The sequence below is a fragment of the Scyliorhinus canicula genome, chromosome 9 (genome assembly GCF_902713615.1).
Source record: "Scyliorhinus canicula chromosome 9, sScyCan1.1, whole genome shotgun sequence".
NCBI classification, from domain to species: Eukaryota; Metazoa; Chordata; class Chondrichthyes; order Carcharhiniformes; family Scyliorhinidae; genus Scyliorhinus; species Scyliorhinus canicula.
Window position 1 is genome coordinate 130,980,784 of NC_052154.1, and position 24,243 is coordinate 131,005,026.

General features: G+C 46.6%; 1 protein-coding gene across 1 annotated transcript in view; it reads right to left on the reverse strand.

The window, feature by feature from the left end:
* Positions 1 to 24,243, reverse strand: part of LOC119971691 (sodium/hydrogen exchanger 10-like) — a 730,493-nt gene that overhangs the window by 602,957 nt on the left and 103,293 nt on the right. The window contains exon 4 of the mRNA XM_038807592.1: positions 3,647 to 3,817. Within this exon, the coding sequence (XP_038663520.1) occupies positions 3,647 to 3,817 (171 nt within the window). The remainder of the gene's footprint in view (positions 1 to 3,646; positions 3,818 to 24,243) is intronic.

Genomic DNA, 24,243 nt, shown 5'->3' on the forward strand with positions numbered 1-24,243 from the left:
TTTTTTCATTGTTTTCCATCAGGTTCTGCAGCATGTGTCTCACTATAACAGTGCATAAATTCTCACCTTCACCAGTGGCTTCCTCCACATGGTGAAGATTCCATTAGAAGTCAATCCAGTATCAGTAATGACTGCCAGTCGGGAATGCAGGGTCACAGGAGGGTCAAGGCAGTAGGAGAAGGTCATATTCCAAACCCTCTTCTTGGTAGTAGGACATTTCATTGCAAGGTTTTTACAATTGCACTCCATTCGTGAAGTCCCATGTTTTTGCCCTGAAATATTGACACTGTGAGAAGTATTGCAATTCTCGTGATAATTTCTCCATGTTTATTTATCACAGAAGGAACACAGGAGAAAACCAAGCAACTACATTTACATTGTCTGCATTTGTTCATGATCTGCTCATCTGTTATTACCAAGCAATAAACATTCAACAAAGGCTAAACGATGACTGCATTTGAAGACAACAATTCACCAGTGAAGTCATCGGAGGAGTAGGCAAAGTTCACCAGCAAGACCAGCATGCCAAGTTTTATGACACGGCCTTTAACTTTAACTGTGCAGTCCTTGGATGAAACAGGTGTTTGCAAGATCAATTGATTGATTCGATGGAGATTTAAATTCATGTGGAATTATTGAAGTGCAGGCAGTACCTATACGCTCCACTCCAAATCCTTTGAGTCAGCCACTGAATGAGCCTCAAGGTTTCCCCCGACATGGAATAATCAATCATCTGCTTCATTTAAATCTGCGCATGCATTTCATTAGTGCTCTGTGTTTTACCAAATGCTTCCCTTGTAAAAGACAAACAAACTACCCTCTGCCCTGATTTCTCTCCCTCCCACAAGAGTGTTTACCACAGTCAGATTGGGGGATGCAAGATGCTCTGAGATGCTGAGTTTGGATTCAGCGATCTAAAACACTGCCTCTTGTTGGACACTTAGAGGAAGCAGTATTTTATGGTGCTAATTGTAATTCATAACTAGAGACAAATCTTTACAGAAGGCAATGTTTTGCTAGTTGTGATGCAATATCTACCTGTACAAAAGAGTGAATGAATGTAAGAAAAATGAAAAACAAATCATAATGCGAGTCAAGGCCTCAGACCTAAAGAGTGCTCTATGGGACAGCACGGTAGCACAGTGGTTAGCATTGTTGCTTCATAGCACCAGGATCCAAGGTTCAATTCCCGGCTTGAGTTACTGTCTGTGCGGAATCTGCACATTCTCCCTGTGTCTGCCTGGGGTTCCTCCGGGTGCTCCGGAGTTTCCTCCCACAAGTCCCGAAAGACGTGCTGTTAGGTAATTTGGACATTCTGAATTCTCCCTCTGTGTACCCAAACAGGCACCAGAATGTGGCAACTAGGGGCTTTTCACAGTAACTTCATTGCAGTGTTAATGTAAGCTTACTTGTGACAATAAAGATAAATATTATATTATATGGCCATTTACCAGAGCTGCTCTATATAGGTCAAATTTCACACCATGCCAACATGCACAACTTCCTGTCTTCGCCTGGAAGCAGACAAAAGAGACAGATACGCTAGAAAGGAGAATGTGATAGAAAATAGGGAACACATAAGTATATAGGGCATCAGCCACATACGGCATCAAGCCACCTTGAATCAATGTGTGAACATGCAGACTTAAGGAAACTTTGGTGCCCAGCCTCAATGATGGAGAAGCCCAGCACATGTGCAAAAGACAAGGCTTAGGGATTCACAACAATATTCAGCCAGATGTGCAGAGTGCATGATCCATCTCGGTCTCCAGCAACCACAGATGTCAGTCTTCAGCCAATACGATTCAATCCATGTAATATCAAGAAACGGCTGAAGGCAGTTGATACTGCAAAAGCTATGGGCCCTGTCAATATTCCGACAATAGTACTGAAGATTGTGCTCCAGAACTTACCACGCCCCTAGCCAAGCTGTTCCAATACAGCTACAACACTGGTATCTATCCAGCAATGTGGAAAATTGCCTAGGTGTGTCCTGAACACAAGAAACAGGACAAATCTAACCCAGCCAATTACCCCCCTATCAATCTCTTCTCCATCATCAGCAAAGTGATGGAAGGAATCAACAACAGTGCTGTCAAGCGGTACTTACTCAGCAATAACCTGCTCACAAACGCTCAGTTTGGGTTCCGCCAGGGTCATTCAGCTCCTGATCTCATTACAGCTTTACAAACATGGACAAAAGAGCTGAATGCCAGAGGTGAGGTGAGAGTGACTACCCTTGACATCAAGGCAGCATCTGACCAGTTTGACATCAAGGACGCTTAGCTAAACTGAAGTCAATGGGAATCGGGGGGGGGGAAATTCTCCCTTGGTTGGGTTGGTTGGAGTCATACCTGGCACAAAGGACGATGGTTGTGGTGGTTGGAGATCAATCATCTCAGCTCCAGGACATCACTGCAGGAGTTCCTCAGGATAGTGTCCTGGGCCCAACCAGCTTCAGTGCTTCATCAATGACCTTCTTTCTATCATACGTCAGAACTGGGGATGTTTGCGGAAAAGCATTTTTAACAAATTCCATATGGAGTTTGTCACCCCAGTTAAAATTTCTCTCCTAACCTTAAAGCTTCATTCACCTTGGCAGGAAAAACATTGTACAGGAAAAACAAAACCACTTTTTGTTTCTATACAGAAGGGTCACAAACTAATTCACATGCAATTCCCCATGGACACCTATTCAGTCAGGTAAATATTAGCCAAATTGTACCTTAAATTATCTCCAGCTGTCAAAGAGCTAACATCAATCATCAATATATATACTGTTACTAGCAATGGGAAAGTCAATCAGTGATATATTTTGGCATATTATGGAGAGACAATAGAGGAGCTAGGTTTGTTCTTAGAGCAGAGATGGTTAAGGGAAGATTTGTGGAGGTGTTCAAGATTATGAAAGGTTTTGAAAAGTAGGTAAGGAGAAACTATTTCAACCGGCAGGAGGATAAGTAACCAGAGGACACATCTTTGTGATGATTGGCAAAGGAACCAGAGGGGACTTGAGATTTGTTTTATGCAGTGCATTATGATCTAGAATTAATTGCCTGAAAGGGCAATGCCAACAGATTCAACAGCAGATGGCAAATGGAAATTCAATATAAACGGAAACCGAAAAAAATTGCAGCCCTAAAAGAACGGAGTAGGTGAATGGGACCAATCTTATAGTTCAGTGAGCCAGGATAATCATCTATAAATTGCCCTATGAAGTTGAATATTTATTAGATTCGACACCAAAGCAGGTCATATATATCTCCTCTTTAAAGAGTCAAAACAAATCTTCAGCCACAATAACTGTTATTGAATAATAAATTTACCAGGCTATTGAAAAAGTGGAGCAGGGCTAACTAGATTGTTCTTTCTAAAGAGCTGGCGCATGCATGATTGGTCAAATGGCCTCTTTCTATGCTGTATGATTCTTTAGTTATTGTTCACAACACAAAGGTCCCTTGCATGCAAGCCCAAAGCCTCACTTGTAAAGATCCTGGATTCTGAGCTTTATATGATTGCATTAGAATAATCAGATTTAGCAGCAGCCATTACATTCCAGTGATTTTATGGAAATTTTTAAGTTAAAAGATGATTGCATGTGGTTCTCATTTCAAACAAATCTAAAACTGATGTGAAGAACTCTTACTATACCTAGATTCCTAAGCAGAGCGACGGCTGTAATGGGATCAGTGCAGCCAAGAATTGACCCAAACATCATGCCAACGTACCAGTCCCAGTTGAATGTGTAAACTTTAACAGCCATAAGAGCAATCATTGCACTACTCAGGATCAAACCAGGACCAGCCAAAAGCACCACCTGTTAAATTCAGCCAGTGGGAGATTAAATATTAGAGACTGTTTTTAGTACATGCATTATTTTTCCATCTTAAAACATATTTTGTGACATTCTTACTTCAAATTTAACATGTAAAAATCCCCGAAGGCTCAATGGATTTATCTGAATAGCTGAGCGATATAAACTAATAAAATCGCAGGTTTAACCCAAAATTTATGCCAAGTTAGACAGCCTCAAATTATACATAGCGGCTGCTAAAACCTGTTTCAAAATTCTGGTTTGCTTGGATCATTATCTAACAGCCGTACTTGGTAATAACACATGGGCTATCAGGTAGGAATGAATAACATTTGATTTGGCGTGATGTATTCTTTAGTCCACCTCTCCTTCAAAGGCAAGCTTGCTAAAACTCTTTCATATGCATTCTAATCAGTTGAGCTGGGCACCAGAGCGTAACTGATACCTGTGGAGCCATACAAAGCAAAAACACTCAACATATTCAGGACAGGAGGAAAATGAAATTAGAAAATAGAAATAGAAAATCACTTATTGTCACGAGTAGGCTTCAATGAAGTTACTGTGAAAAGCCCCTAGTCGCCACATTCCGGCGCCTGGTACGTGCTGCTGGCCTACCTTGGTCTGCTTTAAAAGCCAGCGATTTAGCCCAGTGTGCTAAACAGCCCCAATTATCTGCAAAAATATACAAATCTCTTTACATCTTTGCCACGGATGTGTACTTTCAACAGCACTTTCCAACCTACAAACTAGAAAAACAAGATCAGCTGATGCATGGGAACACCACCACCTGCAAGTTCCCTCCACGCCACATACCATACTGACTTAGCTGTTCATCATCACTCCTTCAGTCAAAATCCTGAAATGCCCTGCTGAACAGCACAGTGGATGCACTGACACCTCAAGGATTGTTGCGGTTCAAGATGGCAAGTGTGACTGTGATGCAGGATCGGAGAATGAGCCAGACCTGCGCCACGTACAGCTTCAAGAGTACCTCACATCTAATGGTCAGGAACTTAGGCAATACGCTCCGCCCAGATTGTGGTGCACGCCGAACTGCTCTGAACCATATCCCCAACAGCTAATCTGACCTGACAGTGAAGTGTACAACGGCTGGTCAGCCAAGTTCCCAAAGAACATGGCCTCGGTTTACCTTGGCTGATTGAATTGCTCCCAAAAATTCATTAGCCATGCACCAACATCGGATTGAAAGCAGAAGATGGCGACGTTGTCTGTGTACAGGGAGGCTTTGACCTGCGTGCCTCCGCTGCCTGGGATTGTCACTCCTCTTATGCCCAATCCTTCTTGATGGATTCAGTAAAAGGTTCTATGAAACACACAAACAGGACAAAGGAGAGAGGGAAGCCATGCCTGACAACAGATTTAATCTGAAAGCTGTGATTGCCACCCATTAATTGAACTGCACTATTATGTTTGTGTAGAGCAATTAGATCCAATTGTGGATTCCCTCCCCAAACTCCAAGTTCACCTGGAAATCCAAGATAGATCGCGTATGAAGGAACACCAGGCACAAATCTCTGTTCCCAATACCACCCTCATCCTGATATTCACTTTTGTGTATGGGTGCTTCAAGCAGTGTGTAGATCCTTGGTACGCAAACGCCAAGTGCTGAGGGTCTACCTGTTCCCGGTGTTGCAGACGATGGATCTGGCCACGTTGCCGCGGAACGCTCCAAGTAGTTGGATCGTGCCGTATCATCTGTCCCTCATGGAAAGATTTGTTCAGATAAACACCTTTAACCACAGGTGATCAAGCAGAGGTTCACACATAACGTCCTTGAGGTCCTGGGGGTAAAGGAGATAGTGGCTCCTGTCAGATGGTTCCCTGAGCAGATTGTCAGAGTCATTTGGCAGAACACCTTATTACCAGGACTTTCAAAGAAGCATCAAGACCTAGTGGTTGGCTGGTGCTGAGATGGGAACGCCTCATCTGACATTTCATGCGCAAGGGGACATCCGGTGGTGGCATGTAATGAGCACACAAGGTGTCTCCCACCAGATTATCTTTATTTTGGCCCTTTTTTTCCCGGTTTCCAGGGGTGACTTGGGGAGGAAACTTGGTTTAGTTCAATTGGATAAAAGTCCCACATAAAAGGAATGCCCAATAAGTATAAAAGAAGGCAGCAAAAAAAGTAACAATTCGTCATCGGACTGGGATGCTTCAAATGCTACATCTGCTGAGAAAATTGCAGCGGCTCCTGCTGTGTCTTTGGCCACTCCACTAACTGCTGAGGTGCTTACAGGCATATTGGCAGGGGAACTTAAGTAATTTCAGCTGACTGTCTCTGAAGACCTCAGAAGAGCAATCAAAGGGGCGATGGTCCTTATGTGTGCAGCCTTGGGAAAGCAAATTGATGGTAAAGGTGCAAAGCTCGGTGCTAAAGGATGTGGATGCAGCCTTTCAAGGCAGAGTGATCAGATCCCTCTCTGGAAGCGGAGATGGCACGGATGGCTGGTGTCAACAAGGTGCTGAGGGCCAAGGTCAACGATCTGGAGAATTGCTCCAGAACATAGAATTTGAGAGTACTGGGGCTGGAAGATCCAAACCCAACAAATATATGGCGCAGCTTTATGGGAGGATGGTGGGAGAGAATGTAATGACTTCCACTCCCGAGTTGGATCGGGCCACAGGTTGGTCAGGCAAGAGACCCTGTTCTGGCGAACCACTGTGTGCGATAATCGTGCGTTTTCACACAGTTGCCAAGAAAAGGAAAGGGTCCTGCAGTGGGCGAAGGACCCAATTCCCATATAAATGGGAGCAGAACTGGCTGAGAGGCGTGCAGCATTCAACAAGGCCAAAGCTGTGTTGTACAGGAGCAACATTCGATTTGGTACCCTCCACGCCTCAGAGGAATTTACAAACCGACAGATTATTATTTTGATGCACCAGAGGATGCAGATACGATTGTACAGAAGCATGGACTGGGGTCGCGCGAATTGTATCTGTTATCGCATGTCTGTTTGGGGGTTGGGTGTGTGATATTTGGGATTTGTTGGGGTGTTGCGGGCATTTTGGGGTTTGCACTTGTATTTGTACTGTTGGTTTGTGGATGTGTATTGTTCCACTTTTAGTTTTTTTAATAAACTATTAAAGTTGAAAATGGGTGGCGGCTGATTGGTGTTATGGTTATTTCTTCTGTTTTTCCTATGAGCAGGGGCCGTCTTACGAGCCATGTAGTTAGTTAACGGGAGCGGAGTGGTGGGGGCAAATGCAGTTCATACTGTGGGGGGGTTTTAAGGATGAGTTTAGGATTTTTAAATTTGTTATGTTTGGGGTTAAGCTGGGATGGGGGAAGGGTATGTGCCTTTGGTTGCCTTATTGCGTTTTTTTAAATATGTCCAATTAAGGGGCAATTTAACATCGCCAATCCACCTACACGGCACATCTTTGGGTTGTGGGGGTGAGACCCACGCAGACACGGGAAAGAATGTGCAAATTACACAGGGAGAGTGACCCGGGGCCGGGATCAAACCCATGTCCTCGGTGGCGTGAGACAGCAGTGCTAACTACTGCACCATCATGCCACCCCGACATTGCTGTTTGTTGGTGATTTGGGTGTGGAACTGATGAGAGGTGGGTTGGGTAGGGAGGAGACGTTAGTTCTCTGACTGGTGGCTATAGCTTTTTCTTGTTCTGTTCGGATAGGGGATTTGGTGGCCATCTTAGGTGGACCTGGTGTGGCGCTCTCTTTGACTAGTTGATGGACTGTCCCACATGGTGGGGCTGGTTGACTCTGGGTCGGGGAGCGGCGGGGGGGGGGGGAAGAGGAAGAGGGCCCCAGTCGGCTGGTCACCCAGAATATAACAGTTGAACAGCCCAGGAAAAAGATTGAGGGTGTTTGCACACCTTAGGCGGTGTTTTATACAGGAGACCCATTTGAGGATTAAGGATCAGACAAGGTTACAGAAGGGCAGGGCAGGGCAAGTATTTCATGCGGGGATTGATTGCAGCACCTGGAAGGGCGGCGGTTTTGGTGAATAGAAAGTATTATTCTCGGTGGCAAAAGTTAGTGGAACCAAATGAAAACGGAAGGTACGTGATTGTTAGTGGGTACTCCAGTGGTTCTAGTTAATCTGTATGCATCGAACTGGGATGATACAGCTTTCATCAACAAGTTGTTGGCTTCTATTCAATATGTGGACTTGCAGCAGCTGATTCTGGGGTGGGGGGCTTTAACTGTGTACTGGACCTCGACTTGACAGATCGAAACTTAAGTCCTTGAATCTTTCAATAAAAGGGTCACAGGATAGGAGCCACCGTTGTTTGTCAGTCTAACACCCTCTCCCAATTCCTTACAGATATTGAATGCTATGGATGGGATTTTGGACTCCGCAGAACTTGACCTAGTGGTGCTACTCCTAAGCCAGGTGGCCATAAACTGGGAGCAGCAGCATTTGCAGATGCTCGAGGCGGCGGCTTATGTGCCAGACTTCACCCCATACCCTGAGGACCGGGCCACACATCAGGCCAAGGTGGGACCCAGAGGGGGAGTCCAGCGACAGACCAAGGTGTACAGGTGTAGCTGGTCTTGGAAACAGATGATGGACAGCGCGTGCCGCAAGAACATGTGGCACCTGTGCCATGTCCTCACGGACTTGGGACCACATGAAAGAGGAGGATATCCGTTCCTGGTGGCTGTCACGGTTACCACAGCCCTGAACTTCTATGCCTTCTATGATCATTCCGGAGCTTGAGCAAGAACCTGTGTGGCATCTCTCAGGCCACAGCCCACAGGTGCATACGATAGCTCTTCCACTACGTCTATGTGTACCTCCATCTGCTTACCTCGTCCCATGGCCTTCGATGCCTGAGTCAGACATTCTGCTGAGACCCTCAGCCATAGACGTCATCAACTACGCAATGTCTTGAAAGGGCACGAGAAGGAGGACATTGAACTTTGTAGATGTTCCCATTCTGTTCTTTTGGGGTTAGTTTGGTTTACTTTTGAACTGTGTTTGAGGCCACTGTTTTGTTTTGGGTGTTGTTTCTTGATGGGGGATGGTGGGTTGCTCTTCTATTTGTGTTTGGTGGGGGTTGTTAAGTATGAGGATGTTTGAGCGCGGGGGGGGGAATCAGTGGGGGGGGGGGGTAGAATGTTAGGCGCCATGGCCGTGGACTACCAGGCTAGCTTGGGGGGGGGGGGGCTAGTTCATGGAAGAACAGTGGGGGGTGAGCAGGTGGTTAGTGTGTTGATGGGGGTTGGGGTTGATATTTTGTGGTGGGGGAAGGGGGGAGGAATTGCTGACGGAACGGGGGTTGCTAAAAGGTGGCATGGGGAGGGTCCTTGACAATGGACGGCTGAGGGCGGGCCTGAGGAGGTGCGGGCGCTGGCTGGAAACTGGCCCAGAAGGGGCTATGGTTGATTGGGGGTGGGAAGCAGGCTGATCACGTGGAACGTGCGAGGGTTAAATGGGCCGGTCAAGAGGGCCCATGCGTTCGCACATTTAAAAAGCTTGACGGTGGACGTGGCTCTGCTACAGGAGACACACTCCATTCAGCCCGTCAAACAAAGGTTCTCTGCTGCAGATTCCAAGCTTGAACCCATCAGCGTTATCTTGGCTGTTTGAATGCCACTCTTGTTTATACCAAAGAACAGAGCCATGATACTGATATACAACCTCCCATTGATGGACAAAGAGACTATCAGACTATGTAATGGAATAATAGCTGGTCAGGGCAGAAGTGTCTCGAAGAACAATGGAAGTCGGGTATCCTGTGTATTCACACTAACAAATTTAGGTCTGTCTGGGACAATGTAACTCGGCTAGGTGTGGGTGCATCCCTCTGACTTTGTACTAGCAGGTGCTTTCCCCCCTCAGTCTGTTTAACTCCTCAATTGCCTCTTACACTGAAGTCTCATTTCTGAACGCAATTTCCTAATAAGAAGAATCTTTATTATTGTCACAAGTAGGCTTACATTAACACTGCAATGAAGTTACTATGAAAATCCCCTAGTCGCCACACTCTGGCACATGTTCGGGAATATCTTCCTTGCAAACAAAATGCAACTGAGTGTCATGGGGAGGTGGCTAGATTTGCCTCTTGCTGGGAATGGTCAGTGCCTGGTATTATGTGATGTGAATTTTAAGTGCCATTTATCAGCCTGAGCTTGAATCTTGTCAGGTCTTGCTTCATGCGGACATAGACTGCTTCAGAATTTGCGAAGTTGTGAATGGGACTTGTTGCTCATTCTGGGTGAGTGTGCTTAACACTCGATTTGGCTCTGTTTCGTTATAGCTCTGGAGTCGCCAGGTATCATTAAGATACCGCCACAAGTTTCAAGGTCAAGTTCAAAACAATAAAACCATACACCAATTAGTAAGTTCAAACAAATGAGTTTATTATAATACAATTATCATCTACTCATGCACACGCTAAGATGACTAAACTATTCCTACCACTAAATAAACCAATACTTATCTTAAAGGGAACTGCCGGATCAGGGGACAAGGCCTCTTGCTCTGCACTGGTCCGCAGACTTCAGGTTGGTACGGGTTAAAAAGGGTCAGGAGTGTCTATCTCTGGTAGCGATCGTTGTGAGGCACTTACTTGCTGGCGGCTGCTGTCCCAAATCTCTCCTCTCTCTCGGTCAAGATCTTCTTCGGTAAAGGCTGGTCGAGAGGGCTGGTCCAGAGAGGAGGGCTGGTCAAGAAGAACGAACTAAGTTTGGGACCTGTCTTTTATAGGCCCCAGGGCTTCGAGCCCTTTTGGGCGCAACCTCTACCAGCTGGGAATCGATTGGGTCTCTTCCCAATCGATTTGTTTGAATGCCACCAATACTGAGGCTGTCTCTCGGCTACTGGACGGGCCTTCAGGTGCTTTGTTTTCGAACCCCGCTGGTGCCGGGGTGTCTGGTTTCCCATACACTGTTGCAATCACTTCCCTATTTGTGTCCATTGTCCCTGGGATCGTTCCATTACTATGTTAACGATCCCGGAGATTGCCTCATTAGTATGCGGAATGTTCGTTTTGGTGCTGTCTGCTCTCTTAGCAGACAGAATACACATTGGCTTGGTGCAGCCTGCTTGTGCTGCAAACTTTGTCCATTTTAACCTGCAAGCTTTGCGTTCCTCCATTTTGTATTGAGGGAATGGCCAACTTCGGTGCCTACACTCCCTCCTTGTGATCCTCATGAGAAATCATGAAGGATCACCCAAGTACGGTGTCTTTGGGTCCCCTGACCTCAGCGAGTTCCATGGCTTCTATCCTTTCCTCAAATATGGCAAAAAAATTTTAACTAACAATTTCTGATTGGCACCATGTCAAAGGGGACATGCATTACCAATTGGAATCGGGAACCTCTAACTATCCTCAAACAACTACTCACATCTCATATTTAAACATTCTACAACATTCTAAACCCTTAATCATTCACACAACAGCATCATTACATTTCATTCTCTGACTCGGCAGTCGAGCTCAGAACATTACAATACATCCGCAGAGGTCTTTATTTACACATCACATCAAAATTAAATCCTTTATTACACATCAAGGGGTTGGGGGGGATTGGCGGAATCCGAAAATAGGGGATTGTACTCTGTACACTGTTCAGGCACGAGAGCGGTAGGCTCTCCTTCTCCATTTCCTCATCCTGAGGGTTTGGACTATAATACAGAGAACTGCAATCACCAAAAGTGATTCAATGACGTATGACAAGGAGTACCGTGTCAGAATTCTGGTACACCAGGTCGGGGTACTGTTACCATTGACTGGGCTGGGGGTGGTCTGGGTTTGGGAGAAGTTAGCAAACGTTGTACTGTGGGAAAGGGGGTTCGCGTCCACGCGCAACCACGCAGATGCCACAAAAGCTAAAAACATAGCAATTGGAGTGCTGTTCATCTTCTCGGTCTCTTCTCTTCTCTTTCCTTCCTGGGATCTTCCTGTGCTGTTGCTTCGGTTCCTCTCTTGAACATCCGAAAGCTATGGGATCAAGCATATTATCTGTCAGTGTTCAGCTTAATATCTTGACTTTAAGTATATCTGTCCTCTTGTTCCAATTTTCCCTTTATGATGGTCACCTCCATGTGACTCCCTCATTTTTTTTTTCAAAACGGATTTAGGACCAGACATATACTTATCTACTAAACCAGTGTGAGCCGTCTCGCAGAGTGTTGCAATTTACCATCCCAAAATGTTCCTGGATGTAAATAGCATATGGAGTGGCGGCCGAAGGGCTACCTTAAACAAAATGAAACCAAGGTTTAGAAATGAAAAAGTCGAATGAGTTGCGTATGGGCCGCGACGGGTAAGAGTTGAATGGGATCCCCGGGCAGGGCGTGCTGTGCTGTACCCGAGCTTAGCTGACCAAAGGGGTGATCCTCAGACAGGGCGGGTCCTCAATGCCATTTCTCCACTGCCTGAGCAACCTGAAATGAACGGGCAAGAATGTAGTCATTGTTGAATTTGCAGCCTCTATTCGCAGAATAGAGGGTCACCTATAAAAAAGGGGGAGCCAAGATGCTCCTAGTGGGGTGGAGGGTGAAGCCTTGAGCTGGGCTTCAGACATTTCAGATTAAATGTTGTCGGGAACAACATCTGTAAACAGAAGACAAGTCGTGAACATTGATCATTTCAGCAGAAGACATTTCCAGTGATATGGCGGGGGAATGTGAGATGGTCACAAACTTTTCAGCTGAAAACCGAGTGGCCAATCTCCATATCAAACATTTAACAAACAAACATACAAACATCACCAACATGCGTGCAGGTTCCATCAGAAAAGACAGCGCTTCTCTCAAGCGGTTCCTCTTTTTACATCATCAGGACACCTCACTTCTCTTCATTCTCTGCGAACAGGGGCGCAAAGGGGTTGCCGTGTCGGGAGTCAGACATCAAGTCATCCTCTTCCCCCGGATCCCATACCCTTGTATGGAGCAGGCATGCAATTTTTGCATTGTGTGACCGGGGGTCACTCTCATCATTTCGGACAAGTCTCCAAGAATTGTCCCTGTGCCAAATCGTGGGGTCTAAATGTGAAGGAGCGTTGCCGGGGTCGTCAGTGTTGGGTGGTGGGTTTGGGTGTGGGTCTGGATTTTTATGTAAGTGATCTCCATGGAGTCAGTGGAGTCGGGGTCGAAGTCGCCGAAGTGGGGGCTGTAGGGTGGAGTGCTGTGGCTGTCCTCAGTCTCACAATCACTGTCACTGTCTCTGCTGTGGCAGCTTGTGGGCGTTCCGGGGCGTGTCCTAAAGTCAGTGGGCGGAGTCGAGGTCGAGTCCGATGAGGAACTGGTCTGTGAGGGGGAGGGTGGAAATGTGTCTCTTGTGGGCGGGGCGAGGTGTTCTGCTGCGTCTAGCAGGACATGGTGTGAGTGGTTTGACTGTGTTCCATAAGCCTTAGCTGGTTAATATGGAACCACGCAGTCTTACCGTTTTGGTACTTTATCCTATATACTGAGGGGCTGATTTATTCCGTAATTGAGTACGGGCCGGAAAGTTTGGTGCCAAACACGGCTGGGTTATACACAGATAACATCACTTGTTGCCCAAACTGAAATTATGTGGCGTGGACATTTTTGTTGAAACAGGCCTTGCTCTGTTCTGCCTTTTTACCCAATTTTACTGCGGCTGCTAGCTGAGCCGACCGTACGTCTCAACTAATTGTTTAACTGCTTTTTCGTGTGTGAGGGCTGTCACTTCTGGGCTGGTCATGTCGAGTCCTAAAAGGACTTCTGATCCTTTCATAGGGCGTCCGGTCATGAGTGTGTGGGGTGAAACCTGTTGATGCTGAAACAGAATTTCTTATGAACATAAGAGCGAATGGGAGCACTGAATCCCAAGCGAATTGTTCTCCCTGTACCATTTTTTCTAACAGACGATTTTAGAGTCCGATTCATGCGTTCCACTATCCCGCTTGACTGGGGGTGATACGCAATGTGAAAATTTGTTGATGCGAATATGATCAGGACATTCTTCATGACCCGTCCTGTAAAATGAGATCCCTGATCTGATTCTATACTTCTGGGGAGTCCCCATCTCGTAAAGATGTGGTGGGTCAGGATCTTTGCAGTTGTCTTTGCGGTGTTGGTGCGGGAAGGGAATGCCTCTACCCATTGGTAAAGGTATCTATGACCACCAGAACATATTTATAGCCATTCCTGCAAGGGGGCAATGGACCTATAAATCGATCTGGAGGTTTGTCCAGGGGCCTTAACGGGGCGAGTGTGGCTGAGTTGTGCCTTCTTGAATACCTCTCCGGGTTATTCTGCGCACAAATTAAACAATTCTCTATATAGGGGTAACATCTTGTCTTAAGTTGGGCCACCAACAGAGTTGTCTATGGTGTGTTGTGGTAGGGTCGGATCCCTTGGTGTCCATGACCATTATGGAATAAGGCAATCATTTGATTCCTGTCCTTCTCAGGAACCACATACAATTTGTGTTTTATAATCACACCCTCATGTGTGATCAAGCGTGTTTGAACCTGTCGTACTGGGCCACAAAGTTTCCTTTTAAATCTCCCGGAGATTTTCGTCCTGCTTCTGTGCCTGTACTAAATCCTCTATTTCTGTCTGTGAGACCTGAACTGAACTCACAGGGGCGCTAGCTGGGCGCTAGCTGGGGGTGTCCAAAAATGACCTCGCCTGGAACCTGTTTTATCCAGGCGTTGGCTTTCACATTTCCAGGGGGGGATGATCGATGGTGGCTTCTAACTTTGATAATGACATACGTCCTATCCTTTGCCTTCTCTAGGATGTGGCGGAGTAATGGGGCTGATGGAAGGAGCTCACGTCCGCGGAGACAAACCTCTTGTCCTCCACAGGGGTAGAAGTCTGTGAGGCTGTTACAGACATATAAAGTGTCCGGATAAAATGTCTGCTGGGCTGGAGAACGAATCTGGGTGGTCCACTATGTCTGCTATGGCCGCGAGCTCTGCTGCCTGCGCGCCTAAGTGACCTGGTAACTTTAGTGCTACTCCTCTAGTGCGCGTCCTGCGCATCTTCCACTAAATCCCGCATCCTGTGATGCGTTCGCCATCTAAAACTGTGGATTGAACCGTCCACATATATCTTCAATGGGGCACACGTGTCTGTGTGCTGGGGCTCTGGCTTGAATTCCCTATCTTCCTGGGGGGCGTTTTGGCAATGAATGGTCCTGTGTTGTGTAGGGGTGCTACTATCTCGCAATCATGGGGTTGTCCTGGATACTGTAGGTTGTCCGCTAAAAATGGGTGTGTTCTTGGTTCGTTAATAGTTATGTCCCGTCCTTTGTAACAGAAGTGTCCACCTAGCTGCTCTATCTGGCTCACTGAACCATCCTTCAGTCGACCGTCTAAAAGTAACTGTGTGGGGGTGCCTCTAGTAGGCTGAAACCCCTGTTCTACGGGGTCTAAAAGTTTGGAGGCATAAGACATTGGTCGTAGCTGCTCGTGCCATTCCTGAAGGAGTACGGCCGAGAGGGTCAGATCAGTGCTAGCTACCTCTATTGCATAGGGGGAGAGTTTGGTCTGGAACTTGTAGTGCGGGTGCTGCGCTGAGGGCTTTCTTTAACTCTTCCACAGCCTCTGTATGCTGCGGAAGCCATTCCCAAGGGGCTCCTTTCTTAAGGAGGTCCTGAGAGTGGGGCTGCCTTGGTCGCAAAACCATCGATTTGGTTCCGACAATACCCAACCAGTCCTAAAATTCGACCGGAGGGCTGAAACATTTTGGGGAAGGGGCAATTTGACGATCGAGTCAATTCTTTTGAACTCGATCTCGTGTTTGCCGTGTGTGATGACTGTACCCAAATACATCACCTGATCTCCAATATTTGGGCCTTTCTGGGGTTAACTTTACATCCAATGTCTTGCAATAGTTCCAGGAGTTCGGACGAAGCGTGATGTGCTCTGCCTTGGTGTCTGTCTGCAGTAATAGGTCGTCCACATACTATACCAGACATTCGGGTCGGGAGAATTTTGCTAGTCCATTTGCCAGCTGTCGGTGGAAAATGGAGGGGGAATTGTGGAATCCTTGTGGGAGGCATGTCCACGTATACTGCTGTCCTTTAAATGTGAAGGCAAATTTGTACTGGCAAGCCTTTGCCAATGGGATTGACCAGAAGCCGTTGCTAATGTTCAATACCGTGAAATATTTGGAGTGGAGTCCCTGTTTGAGCATGGTCTCGGGACTTGTTGCTACCGTGGGGGCTACTGCTGGGTAACTTTGTTGAGTTCCCGATAATCTATGGTCAGACGCCATGATCCGTCGGGCTTCCTCACTGGCCAAATAGGATGCATTATTAGTTGAGGTTACTGTCCTAACTACACCCTGATCTATAAGCTCTCTATAACCTTTCTAATTCATCTCTGCTTCTAGGGGAAATAGGTACTGTCTCTGTGGTCTCGGGTCAGGTCCAGTAACTTGAACTTGTCCAGTCATTCTGCCGCAGTCGTGCCGGTGACTGGCAAAATGCTGTCCTGTGTCTGTTCAAAACTGCCCTAACCTGTTTGTCCGTGCTAAGCGTGGTCGGGTCAAAACAATAGTCGCCTACTGCGCTAATTCTGTTTGCATACTCTCGCACTGTGAGAGTTGCGGGTGCTCTGTCAGATTTTGCCATTCGCCAGACACACTGCTTTACTGGGTCGGACGAAAGGCTGTGGGCATTCATGAAGTCAATACCCAGTATGTGTTCAGCTGTGCGGGGCAGATTTAACTAGAACAACAGGGTGTCTGGTGGAGATATTCCCTAGTTGGATTGATACAGGGGCTGTAATGTGTCCCTGTTGCGAGTTACCTGTAAATCCGCTGAGTGTAATTGAAGCTGTAGTGGGCCACGTGTCTGCCTGTGGTGTAGGGGAGGAATTAATGGTAGTGCGGGACCCTCCTGTGTCCAAAGTAATTCTATGGGCTTCCCTCTAATTTTTGCTGTGACCACCGGTCTTCCGGATCAGTCCCAGAGGGTGTCACAGACCAAGTGGGGAGCCCGAACACCGTCAGTCCGTTCCGTCCACATTGGTCTGTCCTGACTGTGTCCCTATACTGTGGATTTGCTTTGCTTTGTTCCTGGTCAGAGTGCCTGTCTGCTGGCCTCTCTGAGATTTCTGCGGGCCGTTGCATTCCCTAGCAAAATGCCCAAATGTCCGCGTTAAAACATTCCTGCGACTTCTGTGGGGGCTGTTGTTTTTTCCTTCATTTACCCAATGCGGGGTTTTGGTGTGCTCTCCACTGCCTGAATATCTGCTGCAGCCTGAGCTTCTTCTGGGGTTTTTACTTTTACCTTGCCTTGGACAGATTGCTCCCAAGCGCGGGACAATCTTTTCAATACCCATTTTTCATTATGGGCCTCTTCTGAGGGGTCGTAATTGGAGCAGGCTTTCTGTCCTGCATCTGTGGCATGGGAGATGATAGTGCGGGTCCATTTAACCATGTTATCCTGGGTCAAATGTGCGCGGTCAAATCACCGAAAACGTCAGTGAAATGAATCCACAGCCTTCCTGCGAATGCTGTGGGGTGCTCTGTCCTTTTCTGCCTACACTATTTAGGCATTCGACTGGGTCTCCTCTGTTGTACCCTATCGCGTCTAAAATAGCTGTATGCATCTCTTCGAGGGTGCATCCTCCAACGTTCTGTGGGTCGGGGAGGGCTGCTACAACTGATGAGTCTGAACTCAAACTGTGAGCTTAACCTGCTCTCGCTCATCAAGGCCGGTACATGGTTGTCTGCTGTTTCACACGTGCGAAAAATTGGTGAGGGTCTGCAGTGGGGAGGAACGGGGTGATTTTCTCACACGCGTCCCTTAGTTGTGTTACGGTTAAGGGGGTGGTGTACGTGACCTCGCGTGCGCCTTCTGCGGTTGCTTTCTTTGGGTGGTGACTGGGTTCATTGGTGCGGGTGCTATCTGAGCTGTGGGGGGTTGGGGCGCTTTCCCTTTCTGTTGCGCTGCTGGCGCACATGTTCCCTGAACATAGCGCTGCGCGGTTTCGCTTAATTCCTGCCAATCTGTGGCATTTTCTTCATCTAAATGGGTTCCAAATGTCTCTTGGAACCCATTCTGCACAGAAAGCAGAGATTGCAGCTGCGCAATCTGCTTCCTACATTTAGCATGATCCACTGTGCTTTGCCTTTGCTCAGTGGTGGCAGCATGGAGTGCTCGTAAAGCTGCCTTTAGGTCAGAGCATTGCCTTCGCAGTGCCTCTTCCTGCTTCTCTGAATCTTCTCTTATCAGAACTGCGCGTTGCTCATCCTGATAGGCTTTCTCATACTGGGCTTGGGAACTGCTCAGATGGGCTAGACAAGACTGATGTGCCCTCTTGGCATCATCCACCTCTCTATCCTTCTCTGCCAGTCGTTGCCTTAAATCTAGGTTCTCCTTTTCGATGTCCCTGACATCCACTTTGCTCATTCTATTCCTCTCTTCTAATTATTTACGGAGCGTCCGAACGACCCACTCTGTGCCTCGCAATTGTGCCAAGCAGGACACAATTGCCATCGGCTTGCGTGCTTTTCCTAAACTCTTTTTATGAATTTGAGATAGGTTCTCCCACCAAGTATGTCCTATACTCCCGGGACCTGTCTCCTCATCACACAAAATTCACTCCAAAGGGGCCATCCTTTCCCTTTGAGGTACTTCCTGAGTTCCAGCTCCCACACGGGACACTGACCTACTCTGCTACTGTTGATCGCTGCGACCACGAACTGCTCTGGGTTCATGAGGCGTTCCATTGCCTGCATGGCCATTTTCTCTTATGCTCTCTTTAATTTGGAACGAGGGATGATAAGGCAATGCTTTTAAAATACGGGTACAGCTTTCGCTATGTTCCGACTTATAAAACTCCTGACAGTTTGTCGCAACAAAAATCTCTCGGTTTAACCTTACAACCCTGTTAGTTATGCATGCAAAAAACACACTTCCGAATTATGACTATTGATTTGAACTCCTTGAACACTTGTGGGTTTTCCTTTTCCCAATTGGATTTCTAATTCAAATTTCTGGGTTCTCTCGGAGTGGGGGGGCCAATTCTTATCGAGTCCCGGCGGATGTCGCCACTAAATGTTGCTCGTTCTGGGTTAGTGTGCTTAACACTCGATTTGGCTCTGTTTCGTTATAGCTCTGGAGTCGCCAGGTATCGTTAAGATACCGCCACAAGTTTCAAGGTCAAGTTCAAAGCAATAAAACCATAAACCAATTAGTATGTTCAAACAAATTAGTTTATTATAATACAATTATCATCTACTCATGCACACGCTAAGATGACTAAACTATTCCTACCACTAAATAAACCAATACTTATCTTAAAGGGAACTGCCGGATCAGGGGACAAGGCCTCTTGCTCTGCACTGGTCCGCAGACTTCAGGTTGGTACGGGTTAAAAAGGGGTCAGGAGTGTCTATCTCTGGTAGCGATCGTTGTGAGGCACTTACTTGCTGGCGGCTGCTGTCCCAAACCTCTCCTCTCTCTCGGTCAAGGTCTTCTTCGGTAAAAGGCTTGTCGAGAGGGCTGGTTCAGAGAGGAGGGCTGGTCAAGAAGAACGAACTAAGTTTGGGACCTGTCTTTTATAGGTCCCAGGGCTTCGAGCCCTTTTGGGCGGATCCTCTACCTGCTGGGAATCGATTGGGTCTCTTCCCAATCGATTTGTTTGAATGCCCCCAATACTGAGGCTGTCTCTCGGCTACTGGGCGGGCCTTCAGGTGCTTTGTTTTCGAACCCCGCTGGTGCCGGGGTGTCTGGTTTCCCATACACTGTTGCAATCACTTCCCTATTTGTGTCCATTGTCCCTGGGATCGTTCCATTACTATGTTAACGATCCCGGAGATTGCCTCATTAGTATGCGGAATGTTCGTTTCGGTGCTGTCTGCTCTCTTAGCAGACAGAATACACATTGGCTTGGTGCAGCCTGCTTGTGCTGCAAACTTTGTCCATTTTAACCTGCAAGCTTTGCGTTCCTCCATTTTGTATTGAGGGAATGGCCAACTTCGGTGGCTACAGACTGAACACTGCACACATCAGCAAACAATCCCACTTCTAACCTTATGATGGAGGAAAGATCATTGGTGAAGCAGCTGAAGATAGTTGGGCATAGGAGACTGTCCTGAAGATCTCCTATAACTGAGATGATTTGCGTGAGATGACTCCTACCAGTGGAGTTTTCTATCTAATCCCCATTTTACTGGGGTTCCTTGATGCCACACTCAAGTCAAATGCTGCCTTGATATCAAGGACAGTCACTCTCACCTTAACCCTTGAGTTCAGCTCTTTTGTCCATATTTGGACCAAGGCTGGAATAAGGTTTGACGCCAAAGTGCCCTAGTGAAACCCAAACTAAGCAGGGAATCAAGTCAATGCTGATTAAATTATGTTTGATAGCATTGGTAATGAAGCCTTCCATCAGCTTGGTGATGATGGAGAGCAGACTGATTGCATGGCAATTGATCAGATTGGATTTATCCTGCTTTTTTGCGAACAGGAATACCTTGCCAGATGCTAGTGTTGTAGCTATACTGGAGCAGCTTGGCTTAGGGCACAGCTAGTTCTAGAGCAGGAGTCTTGAGCGCTGCAGCCTGATGTTATCAGAACCTATAATCTTTACTTTTTCGAGTACCTTCAGCCATTTCTTGATAGCACAGAGAGTGAATCAATCTTGCTGAAGGCTGGCATGTGCGGTGCTGGCGTCCTCAGAAACAGGCCAAGCTGAATTATTCATTAATTAATTCTAACTGAAGAGAATTGTAAATACTTCAGTGTTGTCTTTCGTACTAACATGCTGGGCTTCCCCATCATTGGGAATGTGGAGCCTCCTCCTCCAGTTAGTTGTTTAACTGTGTATCCCCATTGACAACCAGATGTGGCAAGTCTGAAGAGCTTTGAACATATCCTTTGGTTGTGTGATCGCTTTGCTCTGTCTGTCACATACTGCTTCCACCTTTGCATGCATATAGTCTTGCATTCTGGTTTCACTACGTTGACAACTTAATTTTATGTATATCGAGTGCTGCTTCTGGCAGGCTCATATTGAACCAGGGTGATATACTAACTTGATGATCATGATAGAATGAGGGATATTCCAAGCCATAATATTACAGGTTGTGGTTGGACACAGTACAGCTGATGCTGATTGCCTACAGTACCTCATGGATGCCCAGTTTTTAGCAGCTCAATCAGACCTTAATCTATCTCATTTTGGACGGTGGTAGTGCTTCTCACAATTCTGAGTGCGAAGACAGGGCTTTGTCTATACAATAGCTGGGTTGCGGTTATTCCTACCAATAGTGCCATGGACAGATGCATCTGTGACAGATAGATAGAGGACATTGGGGAGATTTTTACTTTTTGTTGGTTCCCTCACCATTTGCCACAAGCCCTTCAAGACTCAGCCAGCTTGGTCAGAAATGGAGCTACCAAGCCCCTCTGGTGCTAGTCATTGAATATCCCCCACTCACATGCATCTCAGTCCTAAATGATTCAGGGTAGTTCTTCCAGATCAAATCAGGCCAAACCCCAGCCGACATCAAAGTTCCCAAATAGGCTTTTAGGGATGGAGTCTGCACCTGCTCCCAAAAGTCCATGATTTTGGGAGGTGGAGTATGGTATAAAATTAACCCACCAAATTGAAGATTGCGATCCATTTGGGGTCTAGACCGACAGATTGTGTATTTTTAAGAAAAACTTTTTCATCCTCTTATAAAGGCGGCACATTTGCATCTCTTCCTCCATTATCCCATCCTAGACCTAGTTTAATCAGGAAGTTGACCTGTAACCTTTCATAGTAGGTGTCATTTTAAGATATTCAAAAAGTTCTATCACAGCTGAAAACCAACACAGCCAGAAGAGGAAAATGTTCTCGATGCAGGAGACGACATGACTGCGAAGAATGGAATCACTTGGAGCTGGTGCAAGGCTTCTTCTTATTCCCTTCCTTTGTTTCATCTTGCTCACCTTAGCAACAGTGTTTTCAACAGCCAATCATTCTTCTCTGTTCCTCTGCTGCACTAGCAGCTAAGTCGTGTTCTTTTATTTCAGTTGCTGAAAATACAATTTCCCTGTTAGACTTCAGGTGGAGGCCAGAGTTCTTTAACATGTGGCATCAGTCTATCTCACTCAAAACGTAGCACCCACCTAGCACTGGATCATTCATAGCACCCACATATCTGTTAGCATATAAGCATAAAGGCAGGGTCTTCATGTGAGGAATAACTAGCCAAAGACCTGCAAGGGCTAGGACACACCACAGATGCCAGTTGACCAGAGGGGTGAAACCAATACTAGCTTACCTTAGAGGACTGAGCATGTAACTTGGAGGTCCCAGTCCACTGAACAAAGGCTAATGAAGCAGACACCCAGGTCTGACTTTTAAGTCCCAATGGGGCAGCCAAAGAGGGCAGGTGCATTCTAAAGGTTTTGTCAGCCAGCAGCTCAATTCTCTGGGTTTTCGGATGTGGATGGCGGAAAGAAGATGGTATGATATCCACCTGCAAGCAATGGGTGGCCAATTCACCTAGTTATGGGTTGCTTAAGGCCAATCCTTGGTTACACTGGCAGTGGGAATAGTGTAGCTACCGGGGGTCCTGGGGGCAATGGAAAAATCCTGCCCCACAAGCTAAATTGTGAAGCCTTCCAGTGAGCTTGCACATAATGGTTCAGTACATGGAGGAATGCAGTTCAAACTCATGTCAGAGTTCACACAACACACTGAGACAATTTTGTCCAAAATATAGTGAGGTTCGTCTGCTCCATGAACAATGGGGTTCAATAAAGTGTAGGCAGGAATTTAAAAAACATACTGCAGTTTTTGAGTAAGTAGTCGTTAAAGGAATCCAGAATCATGATCTGCATCCGACATTGGCTAAATATTAAAACTCATGAAATTGAAGGCAAATAATTAACCTTAGGAGATTGGTTAAACAGTAAAGTACAGAATATTTATGGGTATTCACTCAAATTGGAAGGAAGCTGACTAGTGGTATCCCACAAAGAACTGTTCTGGGACTTCAAACATTCATAATATTTATCAATGACCTGGATGACACCAAAGAGTCATATATCTAAATCATGCTAATGGCACAAAGATTAGTGACACAGTAGGTAGATGGGAGTATAAAGTGTACTGAGATATTAATAGATTATGCGGGACAAAATCTGCAGCAAATGTCCTTAAATGCAATCAAGTGTGAGACTTTGCGGAGGAATCCCACCCAGTATATGGAGACATGGTACCGAAGTGGGCGTTACGGGAAGGAAGAACTGAATCGAGCAGGCCTGTGTAAATTCTGCAGTAAAGGAAGCATGGAGGATCTGCAGAGTACTGCCTCGGTTGGCCCAGTGGGACACCGGACCAATTGGTGGAGTTTATTCGAGAGGGCTTTGCTAAACAAAAAAAAAGGAATGCCTGGACCCTATCAAGGAGTCAATCACTCGGGTGGAGCACAGACTGGAAGCCCACCGGTCGGGCAGTTACGAAGGTGGAGGAAACGGGTGGCTGAGCATGAGGAACACCTAACTGCGCTGGAGGAGCAGGTGGGGCTGACGAAAGAGCACTAGAAACGGCTGCAAGTCAAGGAGGAGGACCTAGAGAATAGGTCCCGCCGGCAAAACATGAGGATCGTTAGGCTCCCTGAGGAATGATGTGGAGATGCCGGCCTGGGACTGTGGTGAGCACAGTAAGAAGTCTTTGTAGAAACTTAATGTCAGTGTCTATATGCGCGATCTTCCTGGAGATCCTCTCCACTTTGAGCGGCAGTTGCGGTGTCGATGGTAGCCATGATGTGGAGACTCCCTGAGGAATGTTGAGGGAACAGCCGCAAGGGCTTTTGTGGCAAATATGCTCGAGAAGTTAATGGGCATGAGGTCGTTTTCTAGATCCCTGGAAGTGGATAGAGCGCACAGAACGCTTGCGAGGTTGCCGCGGGCGACTGAGCCACCCTAGGGCAATGGTGGTACAAAGCACAAGATTCCAAGATAAGGAACAGATTTTGCGTTGGGCCAAGCAGACACGGAGCTGTAAGTGGTAGAATAACATTCTGCGCATTCTACCAAGATCTGGGTGCGGAGCTGGCCAAGAGAAGAGCGGGATTCAACCGAGTGAAATTGACCCTTTTGAAGAGGAAGGTGAAGTTTGGTCTACTTTATCCAGCTTATTTATGGGTCACCTATGAAGAGCGGCAATTTTACTTCAGTCGCCGGATGGAAGCAATGGACTTTGTGAAACGCAAAGATCTAGATAGAGACTGAGGTGACTGATCTTTGCTGCAGAGACGCTGCTAAATTGTTCTTGCTCTTGCACTGCATGCAAACTGCCTTTGTAAGTTTTTTTGGGCTGTTGCAAAGTTTTGTGAGTTAACTTTATACTGGTGGGGGAAGGGTGGGTGAATCTTTGATGTTTTTTTCTTCGGGTGTTTTTGGATGGAAATGTGCCTTTCGAATAGGTATGTCCGAGCGGGGGGAGGATGGATTAATAGGAGGTAAGATGTCTGCCGCCATGTGTGTGTGTGTATGTGTGT